The sequence below is a fragment of the Eleutherodactylus coqui genome, chromosome 5, assembly GCF_035609145.1.
Source record: "Eleutherodactylus coqui strain aEleCoq1 chromosome 5, aEleCoq1.hap1, whole genome shotgun sequence".
Classification (NCBI taxonomy): Eukaryota; Metazoa; Chordata; class Amphibia; order Anura; family Eleutherodactylidae; genus Eleutherodactylus; species Eleutherodactylus coqui.
Genome location: NC_089841.1, coordinates 132,819,687 through 132,846,986, shown reverse-complemented (window position 1 = coordinate 132,846,986; position 27,300 = coordinate 132,819,687). Strand labels below are relative to the sequence as shown.

General features: G+C 44.4%; 1 protein-coding gene across 1 annotated transcript in view; it reads right to left on the bottom strand.

Annotated features, from left to right (window-relative positions):
* The window catches only part of LZTR1 (leucine zipper like post translational regulator 1), a 42,187-nt gene extending 16,928 nt beyond the window's left edge, over positions 1-25,259 (bottom strand). The window contains exons 1-13 of the mRNA XM_066603174.1: positions 24,946-25,259; positions 20,128-20,190; positions 17,727-17,783; positions 16,860-16,939; positions 15,196-15,304; positions 12,744-12,827; positions 10,690-10,747; positions 9,282-9,421; positions 7,117-7,318; positions 5,866-5,976; positions 4,348-4,440; positions 3,522-3,617; positions 92-275 (exon numbers count right to left, since the gene is read on the bottom strand). Coding sequence (XP_066459271.1) covers positions 92-275; positions 3,522-3,617; positions 4,348-4,440; positions 5,866-5,976; positions 7,117-7,318; positions 9,282-9,421; positions 10,690-10,747; positions 12,744-12,827; positions 15,196-15,304; positions 16,860-16,939; positions 17,727-17,783; positions 20,128-20,190; positions 24,946-25,094 — 1,426 coding nt within the window. The 5' untranslated portion in view covers positions 25,095-25,259. The remainder of the gene's footprint in view (positions 1-91; positions 276-3,521; positions 3,618-4,347; positions 4,441-5,865; positions 5,977-7,116; positions 7,319-9,281; positions 9,422-10,689; positions 10,748-12,743; positions 12,828-15,195; positions 15,305-16,859; positions 16,940-17,726; positions 17,784-20,127; positions 20,191-24,945) is intronic.
* Positions 25,260-27,300: the final 2,041 nt, after the last annotated feature.

Sequence of the window (27,300 nt, the reverse complement as noted above, 5' to 3'; positions counted from 1 at the left end):
TTAAAATCCTAGTTTTTAATGGCATCACTGCCAGCTACGAGACGCAACGACTGCTATTATTTTTCAGCTGTAAGTACACGGCCAGACTTACCTTTCCGTGGGTACTTTATCTTGTCTGTGTATAAGAACTGCATAAGCAGCTCAAATGGCCGAGCTTCTGCATCTCGGATGATGACATCTAGCATGGGAAGACACCTACTTTTCTGGGGACCGCTTGCATTTTCCTGCTTCAGCTGCACACTTTGGCCATCTTCTTCCGGTTCCTGCTTTTCTTTCTGATGGTACACAAAACAATTCTATTGTAATCCCTTAGTGACCAAGCCTGTTTGCGCCTTAGTGACGGAGCCAAATTTTGGAAATCTGACGTACATCAGTTTAACATAGAATAACTCTGTAAAGGTTTTGCATATCCAAGCGATTCTGACATTGTTTTTCCGCCACATACTGAACTTCATTTAGGTGGTAAAAACAGACAAATAGAATTTGTGTATATTTATACACTAATATATACATTTCCATCTGTTTACACATTTGAAATACTTTTTTTTAACCATTTAAAAGACGTACAAATTTAACATTACGAGGAACATTTTGTTTTCCTACACCAAACCAAGACTGCAAAGGCTCATGGGTGTCAGAATGATAGATACCCTCACAAATGACCCCATTTTAAAAACTACACCCCTTAAAGGGGTTGTCCCGCGAAAGAAAGTGGGGTTATACACTTCTGTATGGCCATATTAATGCACTTTGTAACATACATCGTGCATTAATTATGAGCCATACAGAAGTTATTCACTTACCTGTTCCGTTGCTAGCGTCCTCGTCTCCATGGTGCCATCTAATTTCAGCGTCTAATCGCCCAATTAGACGCGCTTGCGCAGTCCGGTCTTCTCCCCGGTGAATGGGGCCGCTCGTGCCGGAGAGCTGGTCCTCGTAGCTCCGCCCCGTCACGTGTGCCGATTCCAGCCAATCAGGAGGCTGGAATCGGCAATGGACCGCACAGAGCCCACGGTGCACCATGGGAGAAGACCCGCGGTGCATCGTGGGTGAAGATCCCGGCGGCCATCTTGGTAAGGCAAGTAAGAAGTCGCCGCAGCGTGGGGATTCGGGTAAGTACTAAACCTTTTTTTTTTTTTAACCCATCCCTTGGGTTTGTCTCGCGCCGAACGGGGGGTTTATTGAATAAAAAAAAAAAACCGTTTCGGCGCGGGACAACCCCTTTAATGTATTCACTGAGGGGGGTTAGGAGTATTTTGACACCAATTAATGCAATTTAGAGGAGAAAAAATAAAATTTCATATTTTTGCAAATATGTCATTTTAAAGACATTTTATCCTATAATGCGCATGAAAAGAGGATTTACACCCCAAAATGGATACCTCTGTTTGTCCTGTGTTCAGAAACATACCTGTTGTGGCCCTAATCTTATATCTGTATGCACAATGCGTCTCAAACTGAAAAGGAGCAGCTGGTGAATTTCAGAACAGACATTTTGGTTAAAGCTGATTTAGGCCCCATTGCCCACTTGTAGAAAGAACCCTTGAGCGGCCGAGACGACGGATAACACCCACAAATCACCCCCTTTTGAAAACTAGACCCCTTAACAAATTCATCTTGAGATGTACTGTGTATTTTGACGCCACAGTTTTTGAATGAATCTAAGCAAAGCAGAAGGAAAAAAAATACGATTTTCATTTTTTTGGGCAATTCTGTCATTTTAAAAACAGTTTTTTTTGTACAGCACACATATGAATGAAGACTTGCACCCCAAAATGAATACCCCTGTTTGTCCTGTGTTCAGAAACATACCCACTGTAGCCCCAATCTTATGTTTGGCTGCACAATGGGGCCCAAACAGAAAGGAGCATTGAAGTTAAACTGTTTTTAACTTTTACGTGATTGCCATTATCCGTTGGATAACGGGGATCAGATGTTCAGAGAGCGCTCTCCACGGCCCTCAGTCACTGCTCCAGGCTCTTGGCTACCTTTAGTAGCACGGAGATTTTAAATTTCCAGGCCCTCCCCAGCTTCTGCACTTGAGTCTGCCATTTTGCCAAAGGGCGCATGCGCCGAAGTTTGGGGAAAGGTCCGCGGACAAAGATCCCATCGGGGGACATCGCCGGAGGCCTTAGGCAAGTAATTTCACCTCTCCTCACGGATCGGATCTGTGAGGGAAGGTGAAATTTTAACTTTTTTTTTTTTACTTTTACGTGATTGCCGTTATCCATTGGATAGCGGCGATCACCAGAGAACGCGTACCGCAGCACCACATGAAATCTTCAGGCTCTCGGCTACGTTTGGTAGCCAGGAGCAGGGAGATTTTAAATTACCCATGCAATCTGTGGCTTTTGCGCATGCGTCCGCTATTTTGGCAACTGGCGCATGCGCAGAAGCCGGTGTAAGGTCTGCGGATAAATCTGGGAGCCTTAAGTACGTAGTCTCATTCTCCCTCCCAGATATGATCTGTGATGGGAAATGAAACTTTAACTTTTAAACTTTTGTTTTTTAACTTTACATGATCACTGTTATCCATTGGATAACAGTGATCATGTGACTGGGAACTGCATACAGCGGTCCCTAGTGACATCTCTCTGCTCCAGGCTGCACATGCTGGCTGGAAGAAGAGGGATTTTAAATCTCCCGGGGGTGCGAGCCCTTCTGTGCACGCACACGACGACTCCGTCGGGTGCACACATGTGCAGAAGGCAGCGTGACGTCCTGGACGGACCATATCGTCACGTGACATCGCGGAGGACGGGGGTGAGTATTTTTACCTCCCCTCATGGATCCTTATTTTACTTTTTACAACTTTTCTGTGATCGCCGTTACCCACTGGATAACAGGGGATGCATGTTTTTACGTCCTTGAGTATTAAAGCCCCGTTAGCTAGGGCATAAAAAAGGTAATGAGGCCATCACCAAGGGGTTAATCAGCTGAGCTTGTAAAGAATTACCAGAAATGGTAATGGAACAAACAGCACTAACGAAAACAATAGTAACAGAATTTCAATGAACAGACACTACCAAGCTTGTCCTGCTTGCTTACATTGCAGTGATTATTCTGCCCTTTTAGGGCTAATGCCTACGGCCGTGACGGACTCTGCCAGCGGAATATCGCAGCGGAGTCCTCACAGCGCCTCCCCCAAAGACCCCATACCCATCTCCCGAACCTGCTGTGCACGTTCCGCCTGATGCGCATGACACGGCTGACGGTGGGCAGGGACGCATAATCACACGATACTTTGGCTGTGCTGACAGTATAGCGTGACGGCCGGCTTCCATTGACTACAATGGAAGCTGGCCGTGCATATTCCCGCGGCTAATAGAACACGCCGCAGTTTATTTCACGCTGCGGAATTACGCAGCATGAACATTGCGTCATTAGGCTCAACAGAACCTAATAGCTGCGGCATAACGCCACGGATTTCACGCGGTGGAAATACGGCCACGGGCATTGGCCCTTAGAAGTTTCCAAAGAGTAATCTACAGTATCTTATATAGTTGTAATACTGCACTTACTTGTCGCTGCCTTTCTCTTGCCTGAGTGATTTTCTTCCGCAGATATTTACATCGAGCGGTGATGATAGAGATGTGTCCCCGGACTCGCTCCTCTTTCTAGATTTCATTTTTAGTGTGAAGGTGGAGAGAACACATGGTGTTTAGAAGACAACTGTGAAGTTATAGCATCCAACTTTACGGATAAACTTACTTACTAAAACTAATATTTGTTTGACAATTGCTATAAAAACAACACTTAGAGGTTTCCCTGAATCTGGTTAACACTATAAACACTTAAGGATATTTTCTTTATTGCATACAAAACCACAAAAAGAAAGAAAAAACAAAAATATGGCTCAATAACAGCATTCCAAAAGATTAACTTTTTCTCCGCATAAGGCCAAACACCCATCATTCGGAAAAGGTTAAATTTTATTCTCGCTGGTTCACTTTGCTTATGATTCTCCGGCCTCACTAACTTGCCCCTGCCATATAGGGGGCATAAAGTTTTTCCCTAAGGAAAGCGCCAAGTTGGCTTAGTGAGTGCTCCTGGGTGAAAAATGAAATAACCCGTCTGCAGATGGTGTCTTTTCCTTCTGGAGGAGACTCTGGTTTGGCTTATATCCTAAGTTAGGTTGTCAAGGCCTGTTGAAAGGTCAAATTCTGACTAGTAGGGAAGTCCCCTTCCAATAGATGGCACTGTGGAGGTACTTTTCCACCCCATCAGACAAATTCTTCAAAGCAACTAGACTACAGTTTTATGTGAAAGTCCATTTCTGCTTTACAATATATAGCTATTAAATCACTAATAAAATGTGATAAAACTGCTTTATAAGCAACTACTTACTTCTCCCAAAATAAATTCCACATCACAGAATTGTTGGTTCTCAAATAATCTTCCATAATCCTCGTGTAAAGTGCATTTTGGATAACATGAGAACTGGTGGTGAAAAAAAAATAGAAAAAACACAATCGGTTTAAAATAAAGGTAAATTATATATTTTTTCTACATAAAAATAATTTCTTTTAGAACTGGGAACGGCCCACTCTCTGTCTTCATAAACTGTAAAGTCATATGGATGTTTGAAGGCATTGTAATTCGGGAGCAGACTTGGCCCATGAGAACGGGTATCATGCAGTACTACATTTCTTCTGTAATGGCTACAACAGGGAGAATGTTTGGCCAGAGGAAACCTCCTCCATCAATATCAGTTGACTGCTATACTGTTGGTTTTTAGAGAAGACAAGCTCTTTAAATTAATGTCACCTATGTGGAGAAGAACAGCCCTCTTAAACGTAAGATCTAGACTTAAGTTTGTCCAGTCGGATGTAAACTAGCTATTGTAGAATGCCTATTAAAAGGGGTTGCACCAGAATTACAAGTTATTCCCTATCCATAGCATAGGTGATCACTTGCTGATCGATGGTGGTCTCACAGAGATCCCTACTGATCCTGAGAACGGAGATCTAATGCCCTCCTGTTCTCATCACTGCAGGAATGCTTCTCCCACCCGCAGTGATGTCACAGTGAATGGCACGCTGGTCAAGCATGCACGGTTGGTGCTCCCTTCATTTCAATGCAGCTATCCGCGCAGTCCCATTGAAAATTAAAGGCGGGTCAGTGAGCTTGTGCAATTGTCGCTCCCTTCAGTCGCCTCCTCACTGTGGTAGGAGCAGTAAGCCCACAGTGAAGAGGATGTGGGACAAGAGACTCCCATTATCAGGATCAGTGGGGGTCTTAGCATTGAGATCTGCAAAAAGGCATCTCCTCTCCTGTGGATAGGTATAACTTTTGATTCTGGTAAAAACCCCTCTTACTAGAAACCAGATGTAATTTTTCTATCACACATGAAAAAGCATTAAGGTTACTTGAGAATAGCAGTCGTTTCCATCTCATTACTCTCCTATGAGTTACAATCTAAACTTATTAATATGGACCAACCCCATAAACAAAGTTTCTATTCCCTACTCACATTCATAAAAGCTTTGTATATGAAGCTTGTAAGCATTCTAAAATGTAATATGTTGGCCTTGATTTGCCTGTCCCCCATGCCAAGAATGTATGAGCGAGCTGAAGTCGGTTTGCCATCCCTACTGTATAAGTGACAGCTTGTTGCTGCTGTCTTCGGAGGAACCCCTGACCAGACTCCAGGAGACTCTGATTTGGCAGATACCTTAACAACTTTCAGCTCTTATCTTATTCTGGGAGCAGTTGTGACTTTGTTTGGTTTATTTGATGCCTTTGTCTAATATTGGATTATTTATTCATAAAATGGAACGAACAGGCAAATGAAGAATGTGAAATAAGCATAGGCTACCCTTTCTCCCCCCATCAGGCTGAACATACCCTCTTCACATCACTTACCTGAAAACGATACATTTCTCCACTCCTGACATTGTTATCCACAGTCCCTCCAAAGATATACATGGCGTCAGCAATAACAGCCGCCGCATGGAACAGACGCCCACTAGGCAGCTGTAATGAAAGGTTTGGGATATTTCACCTTAATTGTAATCAACGGATCGTGAATTTTTGAGTTCCGTTTTTTTCTGTGATATAAAGTTACATCAGCTTTTCAATCTGTCACACATGCACACAGCCTATAAACTACTACTAAAGAGTAGGTCTGTGACTTTTACTATTGATGACCTATTCTCCGTTAGCAAAGTCCTACACTACAATCATTCTCTTACACAACTGCAGCATGATAGTAACTGAAACAAGTATTAGAAAATGCTGCATTATCATCTGTTATTGTACAAAGGACAAGCTATAGATTGGAACCCACCAATCATCTAATGCGAACAGCAACCTCCCAACTCTCTCCAATGGCAGATAAGGATTGGGCTGCCCGATCCTCACTACATAAATGGCACATGTATGCTCAATGGAACCGTGCATACCTACGTATGAGGTGGAGGGTTTAGAGATAGCTGTCGGCCAAACTCTCGCTCGACCAAGGGCTATCTTGTGTGTACCGGCAACCACTTAGGACAATCTTTCCCTGCAGTCTGACATTTAATTAGGAAGGAACACTGATTAAAGCTGCTTTCACGTGGCCCAAGAAAATTGTGCGAGATTTGTGCATGCGGTAAAAAGTAAAGTCGCAGCATGCCCTATGTTTGGGAGTTCCCACGGAACGCTTCGCCCATTGTTGTCAATGGGGACGGGAAAAACATTGCATGGTGTGCAAACTGCACGTGAGTGCAATAGGATTTCCCATTGAACACAATAAGAAATACCTGCCGATCCTCCGGTGCTTTTTTCAGGATCCCTACTTTCCTGAAGTGATGCGAGGCATTTGACATAAAATAAATGCCTTACATCCGCAGGAAATTGCCAGTTCCTGAGAGCGATATTGGGCATAGTTTCACAGGGGCATTTACATAGACAAGTGTAATATAGATCTGAGAAACTCAGACTGAAATTGCGCTTGCGAGTGCGATGTTTTGTGTGCAAGTCGCATCGCATTGCTGTAAATTCAGGTTTCACGTGTGAAAAAATAAATAAAATGAAAAAACAAAACAAAAAACACATGTGGCGGCAGTTCTAAAATCACCCGTGTAAATGCACCCCAGGGTTGATAATTAATCAGGAGACTTTTGCAGTTCTTACCTCGCTGTCTGGACTGGGCTGTATTACCTCCCAGGATTGTGAATCCACATCATAGCAATGTAGTTCATTAGGCAAAGTGTTGTCTGCAGCTCCACCAAATACATAGAGATGACGATCAAAGGCCACCATTGTGTGTCCGTAACGCCTCTGTGGAGGTGGTGGTGATCCACGCAATAAGTGCTCAGTAGGAATGCGCATCCAGCTGTGTGAACAGCATCAAAGATTAGATATGGACTTTTATTGACCGTTCTTTTTGTGCTAAAGGTCCATTTAGACAGGAAGTATGTCGGGCAAACTATGCTTGACACTCATCCCTGTGTGTCCACGCTCCCGTGCCGTTGCACAGGAGCTAGTATCGATGGCTCGCTTACAGAGCAGCCAGCATGGGGGCGGGTAGGCTGCAGCAGATTTCTCTCCTCTCACTCACCCGCCGCTGTCCATTGACTTAACATAGTGGCCATTCAGTACTGAACAGCTGCTATTTACACTGTTTATACTGCATAAACTCTCCCGCTGAGAGCCAACAATACTTGCTCCTGTGCAGCAGCACGAGAACTAGTATGTGCGGGGACGAGTGTCGGGCATCGTTTGCCCGACATTCATCCTGTCTAAATGGGCCTTAACATTTCCCTCTAGTATGGTTCCACAGTTTTTGGCAGTTGTAATGATTGCTTTGTACTAGTTCCAACACAGATATCATATTACTACAGATATTCAGTAAAACTATTTGTCTCTTAAAAAAAAATAATGACGGGAAGGTAAGAGTGTAAAAGCCTAGACTTTCTCCCATAACAGGGTTTTGCAGCACTAAACTATTGATGACCTATCCTCATTCAATGCTGTGTGACTAAACAACTGGTCTCCAAACACAGCTGTTGTCTGTGCCCAAATTAAACTTGGATTGATAGCTGAAAACAACTTGGTTCCATTCCATAGCAGTTCAGTTTCATTGTTCATGAACCCTGAGGTGACGGTGGGTGTCAAAGACAGTACACCTAATGGGCGCCGTGGGAACAAATTTTTTTCAAGCAAATGTCAGTAAATGGTGCCGACAGACACAGCAGCCTGTCACAAAGGTGCCACCTGTCTTTGCATGGCGGACAACAAAACAGATCAAGTTACTCGTGCTTGTCAGATGATCAGACGATCCTCTCTGCTGGTGGTCTGTAAAGGTTGTCTTGAGTCCAAACACCTTGTGTCCATGCCCTCACACAACCACTGGTCCCAACACCTTGTAACAGTCTGGTTACAACAGCCCAGGCGGTGTCAATTTGTCAACACAACCATCCAGCTTCTCGCAATTCAATAATGTGCCCTAACTCAAACTGGGCGTAATCTCTTCGATTGCACCGCAGAGGCATCTGGTGGCCAACTAGCTCTACACAAGCGGAAAACAAGGTTCACTCCACACAAGTATCCTCCGAGAGCCTTTTTATAGGCTAAAGGTGGAACCACTTTCAAAGCCTCAGGTAGCAAGACTGTTAAAGGAGATGTCCCGAGGCAGCAAGTGGGGTTATACACTTCTGTATGGCCATAATAATGCACTTTGTAATATACATTGTGCATTAATTATGAGCCATACAGAAGTTATAAAAAGTTTTTTACTTACCTGCTCCGTTGCTAGCGTCCTGGTCTCCATGGTGCCGACTAATTTTTGGCCTCCGATGGCCAAATTAGCCGCGCTTGCGCAGTCCGGGTCTTCTGCTGTTCTCTATGGGGCTCCGTGTAGCTCCGTGTAGCTCCGCCCCGTCACGTGCCGATTCCAGCCAATCAGGAGGCTGGAATCGGCAGTGGACCGCACAGAAGAGCTGCGGTCCACGAAGATAGAGGATCTCGGCGGCCATCTTCAGCGGTAAGTATTGAAGTCACCGGACCGCCGGGATTCAGGTAAGCGCTGTGCGGGTGGTTTTTTTAACCCCTGCATCGGGGTTGTCTCGCGCCGAACGGGGGGGGGGTTTAAAAAAAAAAAAAACCCGTTTCGGCGCGGGACATCTCCTTTAATCATCTAATCACGTCACAACTCTAATCATTTGCATATCTGCCTGAGATGTAACTGCATGCCAAGATTTGCAGCAAAACGACAACTTCTTCTAGTTGTTTGATTCTCTCTTTGACAATGAGAATATTTCGTATTATTTTCATATTAATATAATTATGGTTCTTACACTTTTTCTTCAAACTCAAACTGGAAAAGGTTGTTTGTGATCTTCGCTCCACTTTGACCAGAGAAGACAAACATTTTGTCCCTACAGACAGCCACAGGGAAGTTACAGCAGGAGGGTGGGATCTCGCCACTTTGTTCAATCTGAAATACACATTACATGGGTTCAGTTAAAACACATTATTGATTCCACATTACTATTTGTCTATGGCCTAATGCACACGGACGGATTCTGACTGCGAGATTCTCACAGCAGGATGCGACCCGTTCCCCTGCATTGACCTCTCGCTTACCCGTCTGCCATCTTCTCTCCCTGCGATGTGCCGACTGGCGCACAGCCGCACATGCGCAGTGCAGAGTTGGCACATCAGCGATGACGCGGCAATGTGAGGCTCGCACAGAAATAAAACATAACACGATTTCTTTATCACGTGGATTTTCCGTGATCAAAAGTCGCAGCTGTCTGCATAGGATTGCGTGCATGTATGCAATCCTATAACAGCTCGCAACGGCGGAAATTCTGTATGGAATCTTGCCACGTAGTTCCCGCCTGTGAGCATTAGGCCCAAGGCCTCTTTCACACGGGCTACAAAATTGCAAGATTTTGTAGCAATGCAACATCGCTACAAAAACGCATGTATGTGAAGCTTATGGTTTTCAATGGGTTCTTTCAGGCTACAACACATCTCTCATGTGAAAGAACCCATTGGAAACAATAGGCTTCACATGCATGCGCTTTGTAGTGATGTCTCATCGCTACAAAATCTCGCGATATGGTAGCCTGTATGAAAGAGGCCTAAAAAGTGGTTTCACTTCCGCGCTCAGGGTTCCACTTTCCTGCTCCGTTCAGGGAGCAGGAAAGGGGAATCCCCGCGGCAGAACAGCGCCGGGAGGGACACCATTGACTATAATGGGATTCGTCCATTGTCCACCCAGTTGCATTGGCTTTTGGACAGAAGAAAAAGTGCTGCATTCAGAGCTGGTATTTTGAGCCAGATCTGCAACAGAACCTCTGACCAGAGGTTCCAACGCAGATGTAAAAGCGGCCTAATGTATACTGCTGGAAATTTGGAACACAATAGTGGCATCTACATACTGTGCATAGTTCTTATCAGTTCTAATTGTCCTGCGTGGTTAATTTGCAAGTATTTGCGCAGTGTTTGTAGTTTCAGCAGCCTATACCATCCATAATATCCTGCTTACACGAGGTTTGAGGTGTCACCACTGCTGTTCGCTTTATAGAATATATTTCTGGGTATTTTAGTTACTTCCAATAATGGTTACAGGCATCTATTTTAGGAACAAGTTGTGTAATAATGCAGCTCACACACTGACTTATGTACCTCATCCTTGTAGAATCCTATATATTTTCAGTACAAATATTAAGCCCTAAACAATAGTCTCCATTTTACCTCTTCCCATGTTGCGGATTCTCGATCTTGCAGACTGACTGTCCACATGTCATTCAACCTAAATAAAAAAAAAAAAGGGGCAAGAAATTAAAGTATAGATAACCAGCATGATGAAAAAAGTAATCATCAAAATTGTACTTGGCATTTATAACCTATAACAGTTACAGTGTGTTTTGGTATAATAAACTCATGCACAATGTATGCTACTTTTTTATGTGTTTAGTCCAAATTACTATCAAAATGTATCAGAGGAGCCCAACATTACTGGGCCATTCTCCCTCTGCTTCCCAAAACATGTACAATGCACAGGTTCTTAAGGCCCATTTACAGTAGACGATTATCGCTAAAAATTCGCTAATCTGCGATCGTTTTAGTGATAATTGGTGCGTGTAAATGGGCGTGGGGCACCCGCTTTTCGGGCACTTTTAGCTGATCCTTAAAATCAAACTCACCTAAAAATCATTGCTCACTTTTATCAGTAGCTCTCCAGGGGGGAGTGCTGATAGCATTGTTTCCCCACGGAGAACAAAGGATCTGAGCACAGATAATAGCCTCCGGCTATTAGATGCATTCAGGGAAGGCTTCATTTGCATACATAATTGGTATTTAAGTAGCTGAGTAGCTACTTAAAGGGGTTGTCCCGCGCCGAAACGGTTTTTTTTTTTCCCCAACCCCCCCCCCCCCCCCCCCGCCGTTCGTCGCGAGACAACCCCGATGCAGGGGTTAAAAAAGAACACCGGACAGCGCTTACCTGAATCCCCGCGCTCCGGTGACTTCTTACTTACCCGGTGAAGATGGCCGCCGGCATCTTCTCCCTCGGTGGACCGCAGGGCTTCTGTGCGGTCCATTGCCGATTCCAGCCTCCTGATTGGCTGGAATCGGCACGTGACGGGGCGGAGCTACACGGAGCCCCATTGAGAAAAGCAGAAGACCCGGACTGCGCAAGCGCGTCTAATTTGGCCATTAGACGGCGAAAATTAGACGGCAACCATGGAGACGAGGACGCCAGCAACGGAGCAGGTAAGTGAATAACTTTTGATAACTTCTGTATGGCTCATAATTAATGCACAATGTACATTACAAAGTGCATTAATATGGCCATACAGAAGTGTATAGACCCACTTGCTTTCGCGGGACAACCCCTTTAAATACGAATTATTTTTTATGCAAAATAATCGCTCAAAGCTGTCGCTCAAACTATCATTTGAGCGATCTGCTTGTGTAAATGGGCCTTTAGGGGTCTTCAGGGAGCTGAGCCAGCTACAGCCATGTGAAGTTAACCCTACTCAAGTCTATTTGAGTGCCACAATCATTCAGCTGTAGATGCGCAAGCTGGTGCTCCATCACGATAAGACTAAATTCACATGACCATTAAATGTTTCCTGCTGTTTCGGTCTTTGAAGCCAAACAAAAAATAAACAGAAGTGCTGGATCCTGCATATGCTGCCAAACAGACCCAACTAATTATAATGGCGTCTGTTCAGTTTCTGGCACATGGGTTGAAATTTACCTGGATCAATAGAGCATCATGCGGCAGCATTTAGTCCAGAGCTCCCGGAGCGCAGATGAACACGGCCCTGGTCGAATGTGTATTATGAGCATCTTGTTTACTTTTACAATGCAGACATTGCCATCTACAGACTTGATTTTGTACGCCTGGTGTATCTGGATTACTTTTTGTAGGACATTGTCTGTTATACCATTTCACTTATGGGCCATTTACACGAGATGATTATCACTGAAAATTCTAACAAATTTGAGGGGTAATCGTGCAATGTAAATGCACAAAAAAAAAAACGCTCACTTTTCGTTCACAGGTTTTTAATGCCGACCTTTAGTCGGCATAAAAACCATTGCTGGATGGTTCTGTGCAAATGCTCCCTGCTTCACCTCCCATGTAATCAAGAGGTCCGCGTTCCAGCGGTGAAATCTGTCAGTGTAAATGCTTTGCACGTGCGCCAACTACCTTATTGGTGACGTCAGCGCTTGTGCAGTCATTTACCCGACTGTTGGCCTGTGTAAAATGGCCATTAGATATACCAATGCTTAATTACCTTGCATTTCCATCATATCCAGCAAAGATCCATAGTTTATCATTGTATACTGTAGCTCCATGTGCTGACCGGGCGACTGGTAATCTGAAGAAAAAAAAAAAAAAAAAGGGCACCGAGTCAGTTATTGATGATCTATTGTACAATGTAACCTATCCCTGAACTCACAAAACTGAATAGGTCAGTATAGGATAAAACATGTCTGGTTAAATATATACAAGTGAACAATCACTGTAGACAGGCAAAGATAAAGGGTAAATGGTCCTTAGTTACACAGTCCAGAATCTGCTAGCCTCCAGCACTTATCATAGGCTTATGATCGGCTAATGTCAATACAATAAGTATGCAACCAGCTATGTAAACCATTACTCATTGTGTTCTATCCAGTGGTAAAAGTGTATGTGAATGTATCACTATTAACATGCCCAGTTTGCCCAAAGGGGAGAAACACTTATGGTGGTTTACAATTACCGTCTAGGTTTGCCTAAATAAACTGCGTCCCCCCCCCTGCAGGCAGCTCTAGCTGGTCATGTGATGCTGTGCTGATGCATCATGGGATTACTAGTACAGCATAAAGGAAGAGACAAACTTATTGAATTTTACATACATCAATGTTACCTAACCCCTTCTAAATTACATGAAATGCAGAGACCACCAATCTCTTAAGGCCCTTTTAGTGACTGCATGAGCGCTGACGTCACCACTAAGGTCATTAGCGCTCGTGCAGTCCTTTCAAACTGAAAGTCGTACCGGCCGCTGGCGGGCTTCTCTTCCGCTTCTTGCTCAGCATTTCCTGTGGGGAGATTTCATACAGCACGAGAAGCTGGCGAGTGCCAACGAGGTTGTTTAAGCTGACAGAAAATTCAGCTTAAACAACCTCCAACGACAAGTAAGTGATAGTTTTCTTTCACATGTAGCGATTATCGCTCACTTTCGCTCGTTTGAACGAATTTTGAGCAATAATCGTTGTGTGTAAAAGAGCCTTAAGCTGGGTCCACACAGGGCTGCTTTCCAGCAGAATGTCCACAGCAGGCATCCCACTGCAGAATGCCTGCCTCCAAACCAGCACCATTTGGCGCAGGTTTTAGCACGAATTCTGCAGCGGAGACTGCAACACAATTGACATGTTGCAGATATGAATTCTACTCCGGAAGTCAGTTTCCACACGGGTTTTATGTGGGTTATTTCTGTAGCATGTGGACAAGATTTTCAAAATCTCATCCACTTTGCTGCTACTATAAAAGCAGCGGAATTTCCGTGTGGAGGGTCCACACGGAGATTCCACAGCAATTCTGCTCCATATGAACCCAGCCCTAATATCAGACGTTTAATCCGAGGCTGATTTTTTTTTTGAATGATGTAAGGGGTCTACTTAGCCAATTAGTCAAACTCAGTGTTCCAAAAACACACAAGTTTACTAGATTTTCTAGATGAACAATGGCATCACCATACACAAATGTTACTTAATAAGGCACTCTTTACAGTCCGCAATATGATATTGATGAGATGGACGGACAGACGACCCCCAACTATGGCTCAATGGCACAAAGTGGTTAATACGATTATCTCTAATGAAAACATTTATATAAACAGAAGATGTCCAGAAATATAGGATACATGGTGTAAGCCTCCAAATAATATTTTTTCTCAAAATTCTTTCCAATACTTACCAGATTTCATAATATTGTCAAATATCATAACTTAATCAAATCTAAATAATATTCATTATCAAACCAATATTCAAACCTGTAATACACTACCTTTGTTATGATAAAATAAGTCTGGAATTCTTAACAAATCCCCCCCCCCCCCCCCCCCCCCATTTGTCCTTCAGCCAAGGAAATGGCTCCAACAGACACAGAGACCTGTAACAATGGTGCCACCTGTTTCTGGGTGGTGGACAACAAAACAGTTGTTGCCGCTTATGCTTTTTAGACGATCCTCTCTAATGGTGGTCTGTAAAGGGTGTCCTGAACTGTCGCCTTGTTTGCGTGTCTTACTCACACATCTACTGGTCCCAACACCTTCTAGCAGTCTGGTCAGAACGGAACAGGTGGTGGGCAAATTGTCAATATGACCTTCCAGCTTCTTGCATTCCAATAATGTGTCCCATCTCAAACTCTGTTAACTGGGTGAAATATAATTGATTGCGTCATAGACACAGGTCTAGTGGTCAACAAAACTACGCAACAGTTTCTGAGAGCCTATTCATAGGTCAAGGGTAGAACCACTTTTAGTGTCTCAGGTGACATGATCGTTCATCTAATCACGCCACAACTGTGATCATTTGTGTATCTGCCCGAGATGTAACTGCAAGCCGTGTTTTGCAGCAAAACGTCAAATCCTTCTAGGCCTTGATTTTTCTGGGGTTTTTTTTGAAAAAGAACGTATAATTAGAGATAGGTGCATGTGTTGCTATGCCTTATAGATTCTGTGTATTTTAATATCTACTAACCGGCCTTCTATTTTCCATTCTGTCCAGAGGCCAGTCCCAAACTTGTACTCAAAAAGATCATTCTTGTTCTTCAGATTGGAATTGGAATAGATGTCCCCAGTATAGCCACCTGGGAATGAAGACATACAACCCAAGTTAGACAAGAGGATAGACGTTAATTACTACTTGGCATTGGTTCTCAAATGGACTAAAATCTATAGTTATACATACAGTTAAAACGAATTACTGATGCAAGAAAAAAAAAAAAAAAAAAAAAAAAAGAGCTCTAACTTCCTATGGAAGGAGCAAATTGTATATCATTGTATCATTCCTTCTAATGCCACTAATCCCTACTACAGGCTGTGGACTGAATAAAATGGACACTTTAAAGCTGTATTCATTCAAGCTAAAACTCCTGAGTTGTGCAATACTTAAAGGAGATGTCCCGCACCGAAACGGGTTTTTTTTTTTTTAAACCCCCCCCCCGTTCGGCGCGAGACAACCCCGATGCAGGGGTTAAAAAAACCACCCGCACAGCGCTTACCTGAATCCCGGCGGTCCGGTGACTTCAATACTTACCGCTGAAGATGGCCGCCGGGATCCTCTATCTTCGTGGACCGCAGCTCTTCTGTGCGGTCCACTGCCGATTCCAGCCTCCTGATTGGCTGGAATCGGCACGTGACGGGGCGGAGCTACACGGAGCTACACGGAGCCCCATAGAGAACAGCAGAAGACCCGGACTGCGCAAGCGCGGCTAATTTGGCCATCGGAGGCCAAAAATTAGTCGGCACCATGGAGACCAGGACGCTAGCAACGGAGCAGGTAAGTAAAAAACTTTTTATAACTTCTGTATGGCTCATAATTAATGCACAATGTATATTACAAAGTGCATTATTATGGCCATACAGAAGTGTATAACCCCACTTGCTGCCTCGGGACATCTCCTTTAATGTTTCCAAAACGTTCTCAAAAAATCACCCCTGAACACAAGTATTTCCAACCAATGTGGCTTATGAAATAAGTTTAGTAAGCAAACACTGAGCTACCCTGTGCTGTGGCTCTAACAAACTGTAAAAGATCCTTGTTAATGTACCTGTAATTTAATAAAATTTTATTTTTTTTACAGCATTTAATGTGTGTGTCACGGCCACTAAGAATTCTGTACTGAGTCTTCACTCACTTCAGCGGGGCTTTCAAGATGAGCATTTTAGCAAAGAGTTTCCAATGCGCGCTAAAACAAAAACACTGTATGTTCTATTTTCGTGTGTTCAGTGCATTTTCGATGCACCACAGCACCCATTGCAATGATGGGGTGGATTAAAATAAATAAATAGCTGTCAAACCATGCATTTAAAAACGCTGTGTTTTTACAAATCCCTGTGTGAAAGTGTTTTAAGTTCCCATTCACTAATATGTAACATCTAATCGTTCTGGTTAATATATCCTGAAAATACACAACATGCCAGAAAATGGCTAGATATGATGTGCGATTACATAGAGAGCAATGATTAATTCTTCTAGTAAAATGGAAACTTACATTGGCTGCATAAAATCAAACATTTGCACACTGTCATCCCACTTCCGCACTGCAGAGTATTCTTATTATGTGTTGTATACACAGCTATATAATGACTAGTAAGAAAACATTGTAAACAGTCCCATATCTGCAGTAGCAGGCTACTCACCAAACACAAACATGCTGCTTCCGTAGACCACTGCAGAATGGTGATACCTTGGTGCTGGGGGGGTTCCTGTAGTAAAAGCCCTGTTTGAAGCACAAGACAATATAAGTTATAATATGTTCACACATCTGGGATTTGTTTATGGTAAATTTGATGTGTATTCTGCAAGAGAATCCGCAAAGCCTGTGCGCCTGCCTTAGTATTTTTCTTACGAGATATTATAGGATAGGGATCCATTCACTACTGAACGGCCGCTGTTTAAACTGAATGATGAGCTTATCGCTCATTGATTACGCTGCATAAAAGATCAGCGATGAAGCTCAAGGCTCATCGTTCAGTTTAAATAGCAGCCGTTCAGTAGTGAACGGCTGCTGTGTCATCTCAACGGAGCAGTGCGGGGGAGCGAGAGGAGAGAAATCTCCTACACTGCCCCGCCCCCCTGCTGGCCGCTCCGTGAATCCGGCTTTCTGTTGCACCATGCTGATGGGAAGGTCAGATTTGGCACAAGCAGCATAAACTGATGAACCCTTCCGGTCAGGTGTTAACAGTTCAGGCTGCTGGAGGTGAAGTAATGGTGTGGGGAATATTTTCTGCTTCGCATATGATAGGTCCTTTGATACCTATGGATGGACACTACAATGAATTGCTGCAGTTCTGAAGGCCAACGGAGGTCCAACACACTACTAGATGGGGGAATCTAATACAGTGGATCTTCAGTGTACGTCTATGGGCATACTACACTTATGAACATTGAGCACAAGAATATTTCCATAAATCAGATAAGATAGTCTCCAGCTTCATCTACAAATGTACTGCTTCTACAGTAGGTGTGAGTAGTTGTGTTGTCTCCACCACTGCATTGCACTTTACCTGCACCAGGAACAGTCTTTCACGTCAAATCTCAGCAAGTCGTTTAACATGTTCTTCCTGTTGACAATAAGCAAGGAATTAATAGACATCTTCATTTATCATAAACTACATATACAGTAGACCTGACCTAATGAATCTATTTCCAATCAATTCAGTAGGTAGCATTAGTGAGGGTCTGCATGCTGGGACCTGTTCGGCACTCGACTACCGCTACTCTTCTGCGCTTAGCTCATGGATTTCTGTACTGAACTCATTTGCTCGCCAACAGTTCAAAAGAATTTGGTACAACAGTAATTTCTGCACCAACACAGAATATACATCCACATTTAATAAATCTATTTACTTCAATGTCATTTTTTGCTACTTTTTACTATTGCTTTTCTGTCTGTTGATGTAGGTTTTCAATGAAGATACATCATTTATTGAAGAGATAATGGTGAAATCTTCTTGTGCGCACAACCAATTCATAATTAATCTGGAAGGGTGCAAACATTCCTATTGAGTAGGCCGTGGACCCACAAAGGAAATCCACGACATAATCATCATCACCCAGTCTGAATATGCCGGCTGATTGGACTTTTTATGAGCCCATTTGTTGGCAGCATATCCCCATGTGTACTACCAATGAATGATATCTTTATGAAGAAACGATCATAGTAATACGGCTATTCATCTGTCTGTGAAATCATTAACGAGCGCCGACTGGAATGCTTGCACTTACTACCATAGGCAACGTATCCTCCCTTGTAAAACCAGCTTTAATCTACTAAAACCAGAATAAAAATAGTAATGTGATTGGAGGCATTTCCCCTGAGGTCACAGAGAACTAATGGCAGGAAAGTCAGCCATCATCTCCACTGTGCATGTTCTCACTACGAGACCAATACATGTCCTGCAGAAGAGGACAGAAAGCATCGTAAGGTTGGGGGTCACATGGCTTGTATTCCTAGAAGGAATCTCGCAATTTTACCGCAGCGAAAAAAAATGCAAGATTTCCGCAGAGAAAGCGCAGCTTAAAAAAAAACAGTTCGGCTGGGTTCACACAGGGCTGATTTGCCGCGGATTGCCGTTGCATATCCGCACTGCGGCAAAACCGCTGCGTTTGCAGAGCAATGCAGCAAAAATGAGATTTGCCAAAAAGCTGTTCTCACAGGACAGATTTTTTCCACACAGCCGCAGTGCGGAAATGCAACTGCGGCGCAGTTTTAAAAGATGCAGCATGTTCATTCTACGGTCTTTTCCGCAGCGCTTTTTTGTCCATAGACCTCTATGAACGCGGAAAAACCGCTGCAAATCAGCCCTGTGTGAACCCAGCCTTCTAGTTTATTTTTTGTTTGTAAATAAGCTAAACATATCAAAACTTCAGTTTGTTTTTCCACATAAGGGCATGGCAAGCACAGCAAATCCTTAAGGCCGCCTGCAGACGAGCGGAAATCCCGCCGCGGGATTTCCCGCGGGATTTCCGCCGCTGAAAGTCTGCATAGAAGTGCTTTACAATACGCACTCCTATGCAGACGGCCGCGGTTTGGCCGCGCGAAATCTCGCGCGGCAAACAAACCGCGGCATGTTCTAATTTTCTGCGAGGCACGCACTCACCTGGCCGCCGGCTCCGGTCTGCGCATGCGCCGGCTGCGCGGCAGCCGGCACATCAAAGAGCCGGGGCCGCCAGGCGCGGGTGAGTACGCGCTCGTCCCTGCAGGCTCTGGGGTCGGATCGCGTGGCGAGATTTCTTGCTGCCGGATCCGACCCGCTCGTCTGCAGGCGGCCTCAGATAGTGATTATAATGGAATTGGACGATTCCGACAATCAGTACTTATTAAGAAATTGCTGTGCATGCGATTCCCTTACGTAAAAGAATGAGGTATGAACTTCAGTAATAGACACATGAAGGATGCGGTTCCTTCCTATCCCCATGTATTCTGCATACACTCTTCCACAGCCTCCATGTGCTGTCCTATCCCCAGTTATCACAGCACCACGGCATCTACACACCCCACTCCTCCCAGCCCAATAGCGCCACCACCAGTTCACAATTCTGATGGCAGAAAAATTACAATCAGATTAATTTGATTATTTGCCAGCCATAACTAAACATTGCATTTTCAATGGTGAAGGGAAGTAAGCCACGACCCAATGACTATAGCAGTGGTTCATATCCCATGGGGGAAAAAAAAAAGGAATCAGGCATGTTGAAAGCCAGCATACCTGATCCATCTCCCCAATGCAGGGGCCTTTAGCATCATCTTGGTTCACTAGAAATTATGGTCCTATTTCAACTTGTCTTTAATTATGTCTCAACAGACTATACATAACTGTTGTATGATTGATACTCGTCCCATCCGTCTATCTTTACAGTCACTCGCCAAGTATATGAAAAAAAAAATGGAAGGCCACCACTTACCCGTTATCTCCCCCGAAGACGTAAATAGCGTCTTTGTAAGCTACCACAGTATGTTTGCTTCGTCTGTAAAACAGAATAAACGGTTATGAGTACACGGGGCTTGTCAATCAATAAAACGTCAGAAACAGCCGCTCAGGCACAGCGTGCGCTCGCTGGCTGCGGCGCGTCGGCAGGGCTTCGGACATACATGGTTACCGCAATGTGGGAATCCAGTCTTAACCTATTCATTACAATGGTGTTTGCCATTTGGGTTTTATTCTCTGGTTAATACAAGCACATTATAACCACGCAGGGGGTCCAGGACACCCGACTGTATTATGGCACCGTTCAGTTGCTAATGCGTATGAACAACACTTGATAGCTTCTACACAGAGCGATGGTTGTTTATTAGTTGTTTGCCAAGATATTGTTCTTAGAGGGGATCTCCACGCACATTCGTTCGCAGGTTGTTCCAATACGAACGACTGGGATTTTACACAACTTTTGTCCAACCAGCGGCTACTGACTAGATTTTAGGTGCTTGGCACCCTGGTGGTTTCCACTGAATGACTATCATCTGCATGATAATGGTCGTTCGTACAATAGTCATCCCATGTAAAGGCACCTGAACAGGCCCCAAGATGCAGCCGTAAGGCCGTCTTAAATGGGTCCTTTAATGAAAAAAAAAGCTACACTGGGAAGCATGACGTTGGGGAACAAGAATCTATATGGCAGCAGGTGGCTGTACACCACAAGACGGGTAAGATACTGTCACTGGCGTGCTCCGACCATCAGTCTCACCCGTTTGTTTCCTTGTTGAAATAGGTAACATATCAAAATGTAATGTGACAATGAGCCCAAACAACAACTCTGGTCTGTGAGAAGCTGGCCATATAGTAGAGGTTAGAAACAACCAAAAAGGGCAGGTTAAGGGTGGTTTTACATCTGCGTTGGGGATCCTGCTTTCCTGCTCTGTCTGGGGAGCAGGAAAGGGGAATCCCCATGGCCGAATGGACGTCTCTGGATGGAACTGAACCATGTAGCCCCATTGACTTTAATGAGGTCTGTACCATTTCCGCCCAGCTGCCCGGCTTTTGAGCGGAAGAGAAAGTGCTGCAGCTTTTTCTTTAGGTATGTGCAGCTGGATCCGCGGCGGGATCTCCAGCCACAGGTTCCCACGTAGATATGAAACCGGACTAACCGATTTTTGCAGACCAATTGCAGCTTGGTGACAGATGCCAACTTATTGATGACGAATACCTGTATAAAAGTTGATCTGCCATATTGGAAATGTTTTGCAACTGTTAGACCTCGTTTTAGCGCATTAGAGGCGTGCAAAGAAAGCGCTTCTACTAGAACCAATGGTTTCCAATAAAACCGTTCAGATGAAGGAATTTGATGTGCAAAATCCTCGCACCTAACAAAGATAGGATATGTGCTTACAAACTCACATCTAAGGTCCGTGCTGCGAGAAAAGATAGGACCTGACGTATATTTGGTGCATGCTTTCCATAGACTCCTATGGGAGCTGGATAACACGCACCTCCGATCCTGTGAACGGGCTTTTTACTGCCAATTAAAATAGCTTGAAATTCAGTTCATGTGATTATTAGTGCAGTATAGCCACGATCTTTTCACACGATTTAAATTTCGGCACTTTGCCGCATTTTAATTTAGTTTAATGCTTAGCGATGCCACCTTTGGCCCTAAAGATATTGGATACTCAACTAACACTTCAGCAGTTACACTTCAGCTTGTATTTCCCTCCATTCATCCTGCAAACATCTGGTGAGTCTTCTCAAAGAACATGGATGCTGTTCATATTTCCTGACCTGATATTTCAGTTTGTACCAGAAATGTTCAGTGAGATTCAGGTCAGGACTCTGTGCAGCCAGTCCAATCGTGGAACATCCATATCCTCAAACAGATGTAAAACAGTGTTGGATGTGTGACAAGGTGCGATGTCTTGTTGGAAGCATTTCCAGAGTATTGCCACATTATTAGCAGCAAATTATTGTCTAGAACTTTAAGACACCTCTGTGTTCATGGCTCTTATCACTACAACTAATAGTATGAGACCATGCCACGTAAAGCATCCCCACACCATAATGGAACCTCCGCCGTACTTAACTGTTGGTACAATACACTAGAGGCCCATTTACATGCAAAGATAACCATTCAAAAGATAGGTTTTAAGCGATTGTTTTGCATAAACTGCTAATAGACACTAATGTCCATTAGCAGCTTATCACCTTCATTTGCATGTAAATAAGCCTCCAGAGCTGTATGCAGGGAACAGAAGGTAGTCTGTTCTCTGCATTCAGCTCCTTTGTTCTGCCGCGGGGCTGTAAGCTGAATACAATGTAATCAGCGCTCCCGTGGAGAATACAGCAACATGGACAGCAAACACAGCATGCTGTCTGTTTTATCTCCTCTCCAGCTGAACAATGGATTTTATGCTCACCTAAAAATCATTGTTCAGCTGAAAAGTAAAAGACGGGAGCATTTACACACAACGATTATCGCTCCAGCTGTGGCTTTTGAAGCAGATATCATTGCGTGCAAATGGGCCTTAAGACAAAAAGCGTTTCCCAGGCATCCTTCACACCCTGGTACCTCCATCTGATTTGAAGATGGCGTAGCACAATTTGTCACACAGAACGCTCTTCCATTGCTCAACTGTCCAATGACGATGTTCCTTGCATACGGGCCGATGCATTTTCTTTGAATGAATGTGACAGACATTTGCAGGATGAATAAAGCGGGGCTGTAGAGCGCAAATTACCATAGGAATTTAGGAAAGTTTTGAGATATCCTATAAATACATGTTCTATTCATCTAAGCCCCTATTTATCAAAAACATTGATAACGAGGATGTAGCTTATTATATCATAATGGTGAGGAAAAGCCTGATGTTACCACTTTATTACAATCAATTTATCACTTAACCCCTTCATGACGCGGCCCTTTTTTTTGTTTTCTTATTTTTCCTCCTTTTTAAAAAAAATCATAATTCCTTTAATTATCCATCACCGTCACTGTCTGAGGGCTTGTTTTTTGCAGGACGAGTTGTATTTTTCAATGGTACTATATAATGTAACATATAATGTACCATAAAAACCTTTGAAAAAAATTCTTAGTGGAGTGAAATAGAAAAAAAAATAATAAATTCGCCATCTTTCAGTGCGTCTTGTTTCTACGTCACACAAACTGCAACAAAAATGACATGATAACTTTATTCTATGGGTCAGTACGATTGGTATGATACCAAACGTATATATAGTTCTTTTTGCTGCACTACTTTTAATTTTTTTTCAAAGATATTTAACTTTTTAAAAATTATTTTCTGCAGCCATCTTCTGACTACTATAACTTTTTTTTCCGTTAACGTAGTTGTGCGACGTCTCATTTTTATGCGGGATGTCCTGTAGCTTCCGTTGGTACCATTCTGGAGTACATGTGACTTTTTGATCTCTTTTTATTACATTTTGTCTTGGAGACAGGGTGAGCAAAAATGCGCAATTCTGGCCTTTTTTTCTTAATATTTCTGACGACATTCAGCGTGCGGGGTAAATAATGCGCTACCTTGATAGATAGGACTTTTATGGACGCAGTAATATGAAATATTTATTTTTGATTATTTAATACTTTTTTTTTTTTTTTTTTTTTTAAATATGGCAAAAAGTTTTGTTTTTTTTACTTTTATTACCTTTTTAATAATTAGTACAATTTTTTCAAACTTAACTTACTTTTTTAGTCCCCACAGGGAACAAGAACTTAGGATGCTTTGATTGCTCCTGAAGTATAATGTAATGCTATAGCATTACATCATGCTGAGATCAGGCAAGCATTCTATCAAGACACCCCATGGCATGGCTTGATAGGCATTCTGCTAAGACAGGCATGGGCCTTTTAAAAGGCCCCCGGCTGCCATGACACCTGCGCAGCTCCCTGGGATCTCATTGTGGGGAAGGCGTACGGGACCCCAGAACATCGGCTGGGGGATTTAAATGCTGTCAGAAGTGACAGCAGCATTTAAAATGTTAACAGCTCATATAAGTTGCGCAAAGTATCGGAGCTGTTTCCGCTGGATGTCAGCTGTAAAAAAAACTGTTGTCAGTCGCGTTGTGTGGAGGGTGATCACCCCACGATCTCTCTCCATACATACCCTGAACGTACAGAACGTGAGTTTATGTCCTATGCAGTTAAGGGGTTAAAAAACACGAGTCTCATGAAGGAGTCAGAGTCTGGAGAAATTGAGGAGTGGGAGGTTTGGCTTACCGACTCCACAAACCTGGAATGGAAGTAAATACCAGACGTTAGTAAAAAGTATCCAATGTCATTGGGGCCAAATGAGGCCCCACTGAGTACTAAGGTATGTAAATAGGGCCGGCTTCACATCTATGGCTCAAAATATATATAGAAATCGCTGCATGCAGCACTCTTCCTTCCGTCCATAAGCCGGCCAGCTGCGCGGACCCCATTAAAGTCAACGGCGTCCGTCTGATGCTCTTCAGTTCTGTCCAGACACTGAGCCATAAGCCGAACGGAGCAGGTAAGTGGGACCCCCATCGCAGTGTGCAACCACCCTTACACTACTTGTCCTTCCAGCTCGGATGTCTGAGGATGGGGTATCCAGTAGGGGGCACAGAGGAGCAGGTAACCCACGGCTGGCGCTCTGCCCTGCACATCCCTCAGGACGCTACACTGTATAAGGGTCGCCATCGTGTGCTCTGTCACTATTACACGCCACTTCCTAGCGCTGAGTACAAATGTTACACGTCGGTCCTGCGGAGCAGTATCTGAGGTCCTCCTCCAGGTGGTCCGCCGCCGGCTTACCTGGCCCCCACAAACTCATCACAGGGCAGCAGCCGCCTCCAGCGGTGAACACTTTCAAAGGGCCCGAAATTCAGAGTCAAGTACTCAACACTGTCCGAGCAGCTGTGGTCGAAGTCTACACTTGGGGCCACCTTGGACTTGCACGCCATTGCTGTATAGCATGCAGTATACAGCGTGGTGGCAGCCGCAGCTCTGCCTCACAGCTCAGCCATTACTGCAGGGCACTAGCAGGTACCCGGCTGCTGGGCACAAGGTGCGGGCACCGGAGCCATCCGAGCACCAGGAAGAGGACGACGGAACTGGCACTGGCTCAGCATAAGCCGACAGGAAGACAGCAGAAGCAACGAGTAGAAGGGGCAGAACGTCCCAGACTATCCAGCCTGTCACTTAACTCTATGGTAACAAGGCAAGTAGTGCACTACAGCGACATCTAGTGGTCAAAAATCAAACCAACGCAAAACTGTTATTCCTCTGCGTTTTGCTGTTATCGGGGCTGAGATGCTGCGAAATCTGCGACTTGTTGAAGATGTTGACGGCTGATGATAGATATCTGATGCCAAAGACTGCTTCACAATCTGCTCGGCGCCAGCTTTGACCTTTCATGCATTTGGTTCACACAAAATTCTAGGTGAGTTATAGTTTATGTACTAGAAGCAAAAGGCATAGTAATACTTGGACTCCGTACAGATGGGAGTATTTGCTCAGTATTTGTAAGCCAAAATGAGCGGGTCTAAAATATATATATAAGAAGTGCAAATCCTTCCATTATACTTTTATCTCTGTAAGTTCCACTCCTGCTTTTGGCTTCCAAATACTGACCAAATGCTGCCATCTGAATGGAGCCTTAATTAGATAGAGACTAGAGATGAGCGAGCGTACTCGGAAAAGCACTACTCGCTCGAGTAATTTGCTTTATCCGAGTATCGCTGTGCTCGTCCCTGAAGATTCGGGTGCCGGCACGGAGTGGGGAGCTGCAGGGGAGAGCGGGGAGGAACGGAGGGGAGATCTTTCTCTCCCTCTCTCCCGCCTGCTCTCCCCTGCTCCCCGCTGCGACTCACCTGTCAGCCGCAGCGGCACCCGAATCTTCAGACCCGAGCACAGCGATACTCGGATAAAGCAAATTACTCGAGCGAGTAGTGCTTTTCCGAGTACGCTCGCTCATCTCTAATAGAGACCCCATCTAGTAGCTCATTTGACCTCCTTTGGCCTGTAGAACCAAAGCAATTGGTTATGGTATATATTGGACCTAGGGTGTGCCAAGAAAACATCCCCACATTATTAGGGCTCTTTCACACGAGTGTATATCGGCACGCCATTTTCACGCCGATATGCGCTACGATCTAATGCACTGGATTCCAATGCATCAGATCACATGGCCGTATTCCTGCGACGTAAAAGCACCTGGCCGGGCCAATATAGCGCCGGGCGTTTTTACGTAGGGTCCTGGAACTATCTTTTGGGCCGTCTGCCACTGCATGGGCTCCTATGGGAGCTAATGACAGCGTCTAGAGAAGAGAGGTGGGAGGGAGTTTAGCAGCATGACTACTAAACTCTCTCCCTCTTCACTCTTTCCATCCTGCTGATTGCAATGGGAGGGGGTGGAGCTAAGCCCCGCCTCTTCCCATTGCTGGCTGCTGACAAGGGGATGGGGAGAGAGCTTATCTCCACCCCTCCCATTGCAAACAGCCAGAGAGGAGGTGATCCGTCGAGGGGGGGAGGGGCAATGACCTGGTGCTATCTGAACGGGCACACAAACGTTAGATTTGTTTGCCCATTTACGGGTTTTTACGCCTCAGATGAAAGCGTATATTGGCCGGCCGTGAAAACGGCGGACGATATACGCTCGTGTGAAAGAGCCGTTAAGCTGCTTTCACATCTGCGCTGGGGGTTCCGTTTTCCTGCTCCATTTGGGGAGCAGGAAATGGGAATCCCCTGGCCGAACGGGTCCGTCTTTTGATGGAACTGAATAGCACCGAATGGACCCATTGACTAGAATAGGGTTCATTCAGTTTCTGCTCAGCTAACTGGCATTTTATCAGAAGAAAAAGCGCTGTATCTTGTGCCGGATCTGTGACAACCTCCGAACGGAGCTACCGGCTCAGGTGTGAAGGTAGCTTTACTCCATCTTTGTTAGCCTGAACTGTTATCACCTGAGAGGAAGGATTCCTAATGCTTGCAGAAAAGTCTGCCCCTGACATCCCCGCGGTGCAGCAGAAATCTAAATTCATCTAACTCTGTGATCTTTTTTTCCTGCTCAGTGATCACATTCTTGAGCTTTGTTGCCCCCTCACCTTTCTCTTTCACAGCAATGGCACTGTCATCTGCTGTTATAGCCCATATGTACTAAGGAAGTTG